This window comes from Gasterosteus aculeatus, chromosome 2, assembly GCF_964276395.1.
Source record: "Gasterosteus aculeatus chromosome 2, fGasAcu3.hap1.1, whole genome shotgun sequence".
Classification (NCBI taxonomy): domain Eukaryota; kingdom Metazoa; phylum Chordata; class Actinopteri; order Perciformes; family Gasterosteidae; genus Gasterosteus; species Gasterosteus aculeatus.
In genome coordinates this window covers 3772462-3785070 of record NC_135689.1, presented here as the reverse complement: position 1 = coordinate 3785070, position 12609 = coordinate 3772462, and the positions used below count along the sequence as shown (strand labels likewise).

At 47.1% G+C, this 12609-nt stretch overlaps 1 protein-coding gene across 2 annotated transcripts; it reads left to right on the top strand.

Annotated features, from left to right (window-relative positions):
* Positions 1–3276: 3276 nt before the first annotated feature.
* Positions 3277–11980, top strand: LOC120828855 (transcription initiation factor TFIID subunit 4). Of its 2 annotated transcripts, XM_040192509.2 has the most exons (16): positions 3277–4297; positions 4488–5114; positions 5684–5838; positions 6302–6421; positions 6755–6886; positions 7056–7178; positions 7280–7369; positions 7589–7795; positions 7878–8001; positions 8334–8445; positions 9584–9753; positions 9849–9979; positions 10059–10184; positions 10365–10421; positions 10530–10649; positions 10739–11980. In XM_040192509.2, exons 1-16 carry the CDS (start codon positions 3961–3963, stop codon positions 10904–10906), a joined length of 2799 nt encoding a protein of 932 aa, XP_040048443.2. In that variant the 5' UTR covers positions 3277–3960; the 3' UTR covers positions 10907–11980. The 2 variants fall into 2 exon arrangements, with proteins under 2 accessions (XP_040048443.2, XP_077942464.1); XM_078086338.1 differs by having other exon boundaries at positions 10530–11980.
* The last annotated feature ends 629 nt before the right edge of the window (positions 11981–12609 follow it).

Sequence of the window (12609 nt, the reverse complement as noted above, 5' to 3'; positions counted from 1 at the left end):
ATCCAAAGCGACTTCAGCGACATTACTTTAAACCAATAGCTTTTTTTCACATTTTTGCCCGGGGAGCAATTAGGGGTTAGGTGTCTTGCTCAGGGACACTTCGACATGGAACATGTGGCAGCCTGGACTCGAACCACCAACCTTGTGCTTCCCAGCACACCTTCTCTAACCCACATAAAATATGCTGCATGTATACAATAATAGAAAAATGAATCATAAAATCATTAGGAACAAGGTAAACTGCAACAATACGCTATGGAACACGCTATGGTCAATTGACCGCAGCAAACGGCTGGCGTCCTTAATCCAGAGCCTCTGTAAAACAAACCAAAATAAAAGATTTAGAAACACTGTCATTGGTAAAATATTAAAATTACAAAGTTGATGAAGACAACAAGATGTAAGGAAAGAGAATGAAAGAGAATGTTAATCATGCTAGGCAAATAACACTTACCAACGTTACTTGGAGAGACGAGGCAATGAGAAACTCCTCCGATGTTGAACTGCACAGGTGTTCTGGATGAACTGAGATTACGCGTCTGCGTTCAGGAGCAGTCGGTCACGATTAACACTCAAATGACTTTTAGGTAATGAACACTTTGAATAATACAAATATTTATAATCTTTACATTCCAACCACTGAAACAACAGGGAAGGCGGCGCTTGGGATAGGGAGGGTGCGCTATGCAGCGCAAGGTTGGCGGTTCGAATCCTGGCTGCTCTCTGTGCCAAATTGAAGTGTCACTGAGCAAGACACCTAACCCCAGATTACTCCACATAAAATGATGTCAAACCTGTGGGCGTTTTGGATAAAAGTGACAGCTGCTTGTATAGTGACGTTCTGTAAGTCAAAGTCATCATCGTATCTCATGAGATACTATCTCATTAAGATGACTTACAGGACCTGTTTTTCAGTGGCTGACATGGGCTTCCATACATTAACCTACAAAAGATGTAGATGGATTGTGATTTACTGCACTTGTATGTGTATTTCCACCACTTCATAAAATATATGTAACATGCAGTTGAATTACGGTAGTCTGCTATTATTGTAAATTGACAGTTTTAACTGTTTATTCATGACATTGGCCGTTAATTTACAAGCAAGGGATGGAAATGTAACTGTATATTACAGTTATTATGACATACTGTAAGATACCGTTAGAAATGCACCGTAAATTTACAGCAATTATGTTCACATGCTCCTCCTGCATCACATTAGTAAGATTCATCTAAAGAAATTAAAATGTCTCTGTGAAATAGTTAAAGTAGTCACTGCAGTTAAGTGTCTTAAAGCTGCATTCTTTAACTTTCCACATTTTGTCTTTGAGAAAAAGTTGCATGTGAAGTATTTGACCTGCTGATGTTTTTATCTAATTAAACAGGAATAGATCACAGCAATGTAAATACGATATCACTTCCTTCTTAAAGGAAATGGTGATCCAGGTGTTTGAGTAATATTGTGGTATATTAATGCTGCTCATGCTTCAACAGGAAACAGTAAGTAACAATAAAAGTACTGCCTCGCCTCGAGTACCTTATTGCTTAAGTACAATATGGCCTTGTCTTGTCAGTTTTTGCCTGTTATTCATTCAATTAGATACATTGAGTTAGTTTTAACGAAAAATAAATATATAAGTTGTAAATATCATGCTTTGTGTTTTACTTATTTATTCATTTTTAATAAGTTGGGCAATCGGTGCACTTTTGTTTTGGTTTGAGCACCAGCATCCCGACGTGTCTGTGCACGTGCCTGGCTCTGCGTGAGCGTCAGGCACAGAGAGAGGGGGACCCTTTCTCAACACGCGTTCTTGTGTGGACTTTTGTTCTCGTGGACTCGTGAAACGTCATCAGTCGCAGCCCGAGTACTGCGACAATTCTAAAGTCCGCATCTGGCCGAGAACGGTGATAATACCCGGATGGGACTCGCCCCGCCCATTTTACCGGGCATGCGTCGCAGCAGGCTCGTCTGTTCTTGTGAGAGCCAAATATCCCAGAATGCATTTCACCTCAGCAACGACAGAGGAAAATAAACACTACTGCAGATCGAAGTTTATAAATACTACTATATTTAAGTCACGGAATGTAATTTTAGGACTTTTTCAGACGAGAAGTTAGTTGTTTAAGCAACATTTCTGCACTTGGTTTGTCAACATTCAGCATTCGTGACCATTTGCTCCGTGGATGTCGGAGATTTAAGGTCCAGTTAACGGGACCGTCAGACTCCTCCAGCACCGGGCGGTCAGCTCATCTCAACCCGCAGAGAGCAGCCTGTTTTCTGCAAGTCTTCTGTGAAATGCTCCGCTGGTTTACACGTCTCCGTAGCGGTTATAAAAGGTGTTCATACCTTTTAATGTGGTGTCAGAGACTGATGTTGTTCACCGGTAACGTTACGTCTGTTTGAGGAGAGAGTTTAGATTCATAACTTCATGTTTAAATTTAACTTCAACATCTTGTCTGTATCCAGAGAGTGCAGCTTGTTATTGTCCATCATTGTGCATTAACATGTTTTAATCAAAGGACATGAGGACCGTCATCGAGACTCTAAACCGGCAGCATGACGTCAGCTTCAAAGAATCTGTGAATTGTAATAATAATAAATACAAATTTTCCACATTTGAATTAGTATATTTCTCTATAACATATTTAATATCTAGTCAGTTGCTTGCATATGCTTGTAAATGTTTCTATTTATTTAATTAATTAATTAACTGCAGCACCATTGATGCCTAGATCATATTACATGACATGTCATTAGTCAAGCTGATTTACAACTGGCTATAGATAAGAGCCATTATAAGTACAATGGCTCTACAAGTGCTACAATTTGTTAGTCTTTTTATCATGGATATTAATTATGTTAATCACTATGTCACCTATCTGTAGCCTCCATGATCTCTGTTTATTGTTTAAGTACTAATGAGGTCACCTATCTTACAGAATGTAGCCTCATTGATCACTGAATCATAGATATTAAATACTATGTGGTTAATCACTATTAATGTAGACACACAGAAGTGGTTCAGGTACATCACCAATTTAATTTATAGTAGGTAGGTGTGTGTGTGTGTGTGTGTGTGAAATGTAACCCTATCCAATAAAATATTAACTGTAATTGTTACTGTTTCCAACCTCCTCTTACGTTATGGAACCTTTATAACGCTAATGCAGTGTGATGTTCCTGATTCCTGATGTAATACAAAAGCGACTGTGTAACAACTCTGATCTGATCCATTGAGATATTTTGCCAAATTATTTTATGATTGATATACATTTACTATGGTGCTCCATTTTATTATACACACACACACACACACACACACAACGTGTATAGTTTTGAATGATAAGGAAACAAAAGCTTGATAATAGTAAAATACTTAACAATCAAGAGCTGTATTAAAAGGTATTAGCAAGACAGCTGACGTGGTGACGTCATGAAGTCAGCTGCTGTCACAATTGCGGAAATGGCCGTTCCCGCGAGTCTACTCTCGCGGGAATCCCCCTTATACGTAGTGGCGTAATCAGTGACACGTGACTCCATGCAATATAAGGCGAAACAGCGCCCCCTCCTGGCCAAATACTGTCCATACACCCACTCACAACAGCGGACCACTGTGCATCTTCTCCAAGCAACGCGGGTCCTGCCCGGCCCGGAGCTCCTGAAGACGTCTCTGTCCCCCCCCGCTGGTTATGAGGTGTGGAGTGAGCGGGTGCGAGTATCCGTAGTGGAGTCGCCTCAGCCGGGCGCAGCGGCTCCCCGGAGGCCGCTGCTCGGCCCCCTCGCCGGAGGATGGTGGGTCTCGATAAATAACTAACATGCGTAGACAAAAATGTTTCGGTACTGTGTATAAATGTGCAGCGACGTTACAGGTTGCTCTGTGAGTGTCCCCGTCCGGCCGAATTGTCCGAAGTAGCGTGCACTTCGCGCTTCCACTCGCTGTTATTTTTGTTCCGGCTTATATGTTACTCGGAGGACCAATCAAAGCGCCCGCCGAGGCCGCGTCATCGGAGAGCGCACCCAATCGGCGCATGCGTCTCAGGGGCGATCGCAGCTGGGCAAAGATGGCGGCGGGCTCCGATTTGCTGGATGATGTTTTCTTCAACACAGAGGTGGACGAAAAAGTAGTTAATGATCTTGTCGGATCTCTGGAGTCCGAGCTAACGGGAGAGAGGCGAGTAAACGCAGCGACCGACGTCCAGGTGACGTCAAATCACGCCGGAAACCCCGCTGTAGGTCGCAACTCTAATGTTCAGGGCAGCAAAATGGGACTTTCACAACAAGAGCTTGCCAAAGCAGGTAAGATGTAGCTGCTCAGTCTGGTTCGCTAACACGCGCTAATTGCGGTCACGTTGATCAACAGGTTCGTTTTAGATTTTTTTAGCTAACGTTTATTCACTTGTGTTGGTCACCCGAAACTAATGGGAAACGTCGAGTTGGTTCGACAACCCTCCTCACCCGTTGTTGTCGTGCGTTTCCGCCGCCGTAGGGACCGGAGGGCGGGGAGGTGTCATAAGCAGCACGGGGTCCGGCGGTTCGAGCGTGGACGGAGCGGCCGGGACCACGTCGAGCGTGACAGCCGCTCAGAGTCCGTCTAAGCCGGGGACTATGAATGGAAGTGCCGTTGTGGTGACCTGTCACATCACCGGCAACAACAACAACAACCACCACCACCACCCCTCCTCCCCCCAGCCCGCCGCCCCCCTCATCAACAACGGACCGGTATCTGTGAGCAAAGCAAGCACAACGGCGTCCGCCGCAACACCGACTGCTATCATCAAAACTTCCCCGGCGAGCGCGCCGAACGCCGCCGGGTGCGCGCCCACCGTCACTCTGGCGAGGCCGCCTATGCAAACTCCCGCCAACGCCTCGCGCGGCTGCGGCGGCGGCGGCGACGACGCGGCGCTGACGTCACCGGCGGTCGGCGTCAACAAGTTGGACCCGGCGAAGGGCGCGATGCAGATCGCCGCGAGGAGCCCGTCCGTGCTGCAGAACCCGAGGCCGTCGCTGGCTCCCCCCGGCGGAACACGAGCCATCGCTCCGCAGGTGTTGGCTCCTCGACTCACGCAGCCGCAACAGGCCACGCCGAACATCCAGAACATCCAGCTGCCTCCAGGTAAGTGGATGTCAGATCATCTCTCTCTCTCAGTGTGGGAACCTTTACGCCATCTAGCTGCATGGCTTTCTCTCATAGGCCACTTTGTTGTTGTTGTTTGTTGACCTTTCTCAGCTGTTGTTAAGTGAATAAATGGTTTGACACACTAGGGAACTCTAATTCTGGAACGCCAAGGGCAGTCAGCGTGTTTAGCCTGTATGTCAAACTAGTCTTTATTATGTGTCTTGTTGTTGTTATTCTCATACCAACAGCAGCTTTCAAAGGCGAATTGTTAGACCTGTGACATAAACAAGGTTTTGCACTGGTAGGTTTAGATTTTTACCCTCAGCTGTGAAGGGTTACGGTTTTCTTTGAACTGAAGTGTGAACTGTTAACACGAGTCTGCAGTGCGTAGTAATATACAAGCCCACAATAAAGCATCGGCTGTCAAGAAAAGAGAAGAAGTTGTACTTTGTTGTCTTGGCAGTCATCAACACACACAAACCTGACTCGCACACACAAACAGGATATTGGCGAGACTGACCAGGACAGAAGAGCCCTGATCTTTTGATGTCCTCTGCCTGTTGCAGGCATGGTCCTGGTACGCAGTGAGAGCGGGCAGCTGCTGGTGATTCACCAGCAGACCTTGGCTCAGATGCAGGCACAGTCGCAGTCGCAGAGCGCCATGACACCCCGAGCGGCAGCCCCCACCAGCACTCCACCGGTCCAGATCGCGTCCCTTCAGGTACCAGGACCGGGTGACACGGCAAACACGCTGATTTACTGGCTCAGGGTCCACGCGAATAATAACCTTGTTTGACAGACCGATGTGACGGCACCTTCAATATTGTTTCCTTGTTACTTACTGAAACAGAGTAATTCTGCTGAACACTTTACGGCACGTAATGAAAAATGATAAGAGTCATAAGTGAAGTTAGGCCTACTGTTATATATTTTATGATATCTACTTTGTTGCGGTCTGATAGGAAATGAAAACTCACTTCTTATTTCTTCTACAAAGTGGATCTGATCCATTTTTATCACTGGATTGAATTACATCTTGGCTGCTCGTTTCATATGACAATTAAATAAACCCTCGGAGTAAATTGCAGTAATATTAAGCGTGCTCATTGGATAAAACAATTAGCAGCCTTAATTATTCCTTCACTGTCACGTGTGCTCCTCTGAAATCCACTGCTGCTCTGAAGGCTCCGGGGGCGTCGCCGCTGGCTCGTCCCGTTGCCCCCACCGCCATCATCAAACAGGGGTCCGCTGTCCAGGCCACTGTGACGCCCACCACCACATTGCAGAGGCCCCCTGTACTGCAGGTAACCCCAACACACACACACACACACACACACACACACACACACACACACACACACACACAGGTTTTACTCTTAGAGCGATCCACTTAAAATACGCTTCAGTGGGTCTGAGACTTGTTTCCCACCTGCTGCTGCAGCGGGTAAATAGATCAACATTTCCTCTGCAGGACACGCAGATTTTCACCTGCTACGTCTGCATTACATCATCCGTCACTGATCAGTTTGTCAGAAGAGAAAACTAAGAGATCCCAAAGAAAATATGAATGGTACAAAATAAGCCCGCCCCGCTCTTTACTACGTTGGAAGTCTCATTCCGCCTATTCACTCACACAGAACACCATCGTGCTGGGAGGCGCGGCCCCCGCCCCCGGGCAGCCGCTGGGAACGCCCACCCCGGTGCAGGCCGGTCCTGCAGCCACGCAGAGGGCCACCGGGACGCCTGTCACTCCAACAGCTGTCACAGCTGTAAGAGAGAAGTACTAACCTCGGATGCTTTTGTCTTTTGTGAACTTTCAAAACTAAAACGTGCAGACGCTCATTCGTTTTACGGGTATTTCCTTTATTCATATGTTGCTGCTGTATGCCGGACTTGTACATTTAAGGAAGAGCGCCGTTTGTGTGCATGTGCTTGCAGGAGACGCTGGAGAATGTGAAGAAATGCCGGAACTTTCTGTCCACGTTGATCAAGCTGGCGTCCAGTGGAAAGCAATCCTCAGAGACCATCGCCAACGTCAAGGAGCTGGTCAAGAATCTGCTGGTACATTCCTCCCACCCCGCCTTTAAAACGTCTTCCTTTTCTGTCATTCCGGGTGGTTTTCTTAACTTTCTGTTCTGTCCTCTGTGTTTATTGGGCAACAGGAAGCGAAGATAGAGCCAGAGGATTTCACCAGTAGGTTGTACCGTGAGCTCAACTCCTCACCGCAGCCGTACCTTGTGCCTTTCCTGAAGGTGAGACCACCACCGGCAGACACACATATTCTGGTAGAACAACACCGGTAACCGGTAGACAGAAAACGGCTCACACTCACGGGAAGCTTCAAGTCGTCTGTGAAGCTCAGCTGCAACGTGACCAGTGTTTGAACTGCTTTTTAGACCATCTGCAGCTTACTCTATGGTTACTATGGTTACTATGGTGGGACTAATCAACTTGACTCCGTCCGCCTGCAGAGGAGCCTCCCAGCGCTGCGTCAGATGACCCCGGACTCTGAGTCCTTCATCCAGCAGAGCCTGCTGCCTCAGCCCGCTGCAGCGACCTCCACGGCCCTCACCGCCGTGGTGCTGCGACCTCCCGTCTCCACGGCCTCCAGCAGCCCCGCCGCCACCAAAACCACCGTCATCAGCCTCACGCAGACACCTCCCAGCAAACCCGCGCTGGTAATTTAAGCCCGACTGGGGCTTTTTCTCCCGTCTCTGCTGTGGTTCCGCTTCTCATTCTTCTGCCTCTGACTGTGCACAGCAACACGGGACGCTGGTGAGGCCGCAGGTGGCGCTGGCTCAGTCTCCCATGGGGACCCTCAGAGGTCAACCTCACAGCCGCATCGTTGTGAGCCACCCGCAGGTGGTCAAGCAGCAGCCGACAGGTGTGTGTGTGTGTGTGTGTGTGTGTGTGTTTGAGGGGCACCTGTGCTTCTTTTATTTCTCTTTGTCTTCTCTATAAAGTGAACTTAACAGGCAATTGGTTCCTTCTGAGTCGGTCTGTGTTTTTTAATCTGTTGCCCACTTTCCATTTACGGTATGGAAGTGCTGCCACCTTGTGGAGGTTTTTCTAATTGCAGGATACTAAACTGAGCCACTTTGATTTGAAAAATAACATAATTTCTCTCATTGTGCATTTTTTCATGTAATCAAAATGTATAATTTTTTTCAAGGCTAGTAATTAATGATTTCTGTTTGTGTGCGTCCGTAACACCAGCAATGAAGCAGACGTTGGCTCAGGGGGCAAAAGGGCTGCAAGTGGTCAGTCAGGCCTCCCTCATTGCTGCGCAGAGGAACAAGCTGAAGGAAGCAGGAGGAGGAACCTTCAGGTCTGTGACGCGTTCAGAGAAACTGCATTCAGGCAGGGTCAGAGGTCCCTAGTTTCAATATCTTACATTCTCAAAGGCAGTTCAGAATCCGTAACATCTTTTCTATTACTCTGCGTTACCTTGGAAACACAGCAGCCGTTTGCCAAATAACTTTTTTTATTCATACAACGGCACACGTTTCAGCCTTTCATTGTTTGCAACAAAGGTTATTTGTATTTCTCTCCGTATTAATAAACCGTTGGGGGGTTTCGAACCATGGGTTAGATTTAACAAAAGATGGTGTGTGTGTGTAAAAAAACGCCGGTTTTGAATGTGATGCAGGGATATGACAAAGTCCCCATGGTCATTGTGCATTGTTCATGAGGGGGAAAGTCCTGCAGTAATCAAACAAAGAGGCAAAATGTAGTCAATTACATTGGAAACTAACATTACTAAACATTTAGCTCTCCATATGTTGCCACACACACACACACACACACGTGTTAAGAATGACACGGTCATGAATAAATCTCTCTGAGAACAGTTTCTCTTTGTAAGACGTCCTCTTGTTGACGTGTGCTGGCTTCCGTTCATCTTCTAGCTGATGATAAATTGATCACTACGCACACACATTTCATCTAATTAATGCGGTGATTAATCACCTCATAATCGTAGCGTTTGTGGGTAATATTTCATGGTAGTTAGCGCTTTTCTGTCGACAGAAAGCGAACATTTATCCACATTTACAAAGAGCAAATCCTTAATGTGAGTTTGTCTGGCAGACAGCTGTCAAAAGTAATAAATGCAGATGTAGGCGGGATTCATTACAGGGCTACTGTATCGGATTGAGTTGGACCGTACGGGTTCAGGTAATCGTCCAATTAATGCCGTGAATCTCTTCACATAAGAAGCTGATTTAGAGCCCAACGCGTTTTGGTCTGTTGTTTTTCTTCTGTTCGGTGGAACAGCACGAAAGAAAAGAAGCCTCCTGTCTGATGGGCAACCACGTGGTGCCCGAGGAATCTGAAGCTAATCGTTATTGGTACTCCCAGCGGAGGGACTTTTAAAATTAGTAGTTTCTTTGACGTGTGATAACTTTATTTAGTTTGAATGTTTTCCACACAAAAATGTGTAAATTGTGTCACTGTGTTTTATCCAGGGATGATGACGATATCAATGACGTGGCCTCCATGGCCGGGGTCAACTTGTCGGAGGAGAGCGACCGTATCTTAGCAACCAACTCTGAGCTGGTCGGCGCGGTGACTCGATCCTGTAAAGACGAGGCCTTCCTGTCCACCGCTCTACTCGCCCGGAGAGCTCTGGAGATCGGTGAGACCCTTGAACCCCGGATTTAAAGAGACAAATGAACGTGTCCCCGCATGCGAGGTTCTAAATCCCTGTCCCCGCCCCTTCCGACGTGACAGGTAGGAAGTTCGGCGTCAGCGAGCTGGGCCCCGACGCCGCCAACTTCATTGCCCACGCCACGCAGCAGCGGCTACGCCACCTGCTGGAGAGGGTGTCTCTCGTGGCGCAGCACAGGAACGGGACCTTCAAGGTGATCATTGCTCTTCTCTCACTGACCTCATAGCCGGTGCGACCCGTAGCCTCACACGGCGCCTTGCCCCCCCGTTCAGGAGGACGAGCGGTGCGAGCAGGCCAGCGACGTGCGGACCCAGCTGAGGTTCTTCGAACAGCTGGATCAGATGGAGAAGCAAAGGAAGGAGGAGAAGGAGAGAGAGATCCTCCTGAAGGCTGCCAAGGTGAGGATACTCGCACAACGTCACATGACGTCATCGGCCGCAGGGGGATGAGTGACGGCGACCTCGCCTCAGCGTCACTAGCATGTATTCCTCTGCCGATGGATGAATAAATCAGCACATTGAATGACTTGAACATAATCCACGGTTAAATATTAAAATGTCCTTCTCATCTCACGGCAGTCCCGGTCGCGGCAAGAAGACCCCGAGCAGCTCCGACTGAAGCAGAAGGCCAAAGAGGCAAGTACACGCCGGGCGGCGTCGCGTGAAATGACGGCCTCCGGGGGGCGCGCTGTGGACGCGCTTGCGTGCGTTGGACTGAGCCGCGTGTTGTTGCTCGTATTCCAGATGCAGCAGCAGGAGCTGGCTCAGATCCGACAGAGGGAGGCCAACCTGACGGCGCTGGCGGCCATCGGCCCGAGAAAAAAGCGGAAAATGGACTCTCCCGTCCGGGGCGCCAGCGCCGAGGTGAGCAACGCGGCACCGTTTGGCATCGGCAAAAGGCTTGTGTTTGTTTTGAGTCGTGTCCAACCTGTGGCTCCGCATTGCGCCCCCAGGGCTCGGGGCCGGGCCCCTGTCAGCCGGGAGGCTCCGGCGGTTCGAGCTCCAGGCAGTTCACGCGGCAGCGCATCACCAGAGTGAACCTCAGGGACCTGCTCTTCTGCCTGGAGAACGAGCGGGGGACCAGTCGCTCCCACCTGCTCTACCGAGGCTTCCTCAAATAGCGGCGTGAAGGAGGCGGAGTCAGCTCAGAGCCCTCCCGCCTTCTTGAGCCGCACGGACCGGGACGCGCCGACCGGCTGCAGTCGCGTCAGGTCCTCTCGAAACCTTCGCGGGACTTTGAAGGAGGCCTTCGGTGTTTCGCGGGGAAACGGAAAGCGGCGCTTCTGTGTTTTCCCGATGGGTTCTCGACCGCTCGCCACTCGTAGTTTTCACTGTGACGCCGTGGTCGACCTTTTTAATTGGGATTCTAGCGCATTCACTACAAAGACGCGGTTTTCATTCATCTCTTTCCTGGCGATAACATTTAAATTTGATTAGAAGAAAAGTTCCCTGCGCGGCGGCGGACAACTGATTCCACCGCACTTCACATCGCCTGCAGATGATCCAAAACGTCAGAAGAATGGCGAAAGATTCAAATAGTAAATTTTCTGTTTGATGAAATCCACCTAGAGAGCAGCGAACCTTTTTAATAGGTGAACGTTGACGTGAACTTGCTCGCTCTGTTCTCTGCACGGCTGAATGGATGAAAAAGGTTGAAAGTCGGCTGTTAACAATGTAAAGCATCCAGGCTGTGATGTGAATTTAATTACTTGAGTTTTGTGAAATGAATCCCGATAATGTTATTGATTTAGTCTTTTTAAGCCTGTAACACATTTTATGTGTTATGAGTTTTATGTCCACGTTTTTCTATTTATGAACAATGGAGGATGATCACTTTTCTAATGAACTTACCCACTCTAACTTTTTATATTCTTAGTGCACATACTAATATTGGTCTTAAAACCGTTGCTTATTTTATGAGAGAGTGTTTACTATCATATTTTGTTACTGTATATATTTAGTTTTCTTTTTGTAAGGTTATCAGTTGGCGACTTTAAATTGGGAGATTTGTCTTGTTTTCCAACCTGTAAAAAAACAAATAAGACAAATAGAGCATATTTGTTGCCAGTATCTTGTACATTTTGCACAGCCACTTGTTTATATGTAAATATCTGAATTTTAAAAAAGTTTTGAATTGCTATTTTATAATGGACTGAAAGAGAAAGATCTCTATTAAAAAGACAAAAGATAAAGAATATTTACATCTCGACTGTGTTTGTTATTGTGGAAGGTTTGTTCATGTTGTGAAGCTCAGACGTGTGTCACTTTTTCTTCAAACTGAGAATAAAAATAGAATAGAATGAGAAAGTGTTTATACAGACGCATGTAGAACAACGGATTCATCCTTTTTCAGCTGAACACTTTTAAGAAAGCGGGCGTCAAAAAAACAATTTTGAACCTGCTTTGTTTTTATTTCATTCTAATTCATTCAGGGGATGTTCATGCATTCATCTCAATCACACTACTCATTTATTCAGATTTTTGGAAATATTCCCTATTTTCTTCCCCCCTCTTTTTTGTGCAATATGACTTTATCCAGAGATTAGAATTGACGGGATGCTTGTGATGTATTTCGATCCCGTCCTCACTGAAACGTAGACCTCCGTGCTGGTCGGGCCTAAATCACCGTGTCCTTTAGTCTTATGTTCAAAAAAATGGCTTCAACCTGTTCAACCAGGGAATAAAAGGTCATATTTCTGGGTCTGGGGATCGAGTGAAAGAAGCTGTTCTGCATAAATGATTCACCTGGTCTTTCATTTTATGAATATGGAATATTTTAAAGTGATGCACTGCCCAGTTTGAGCTCCTTGGTGACCCTTTGACC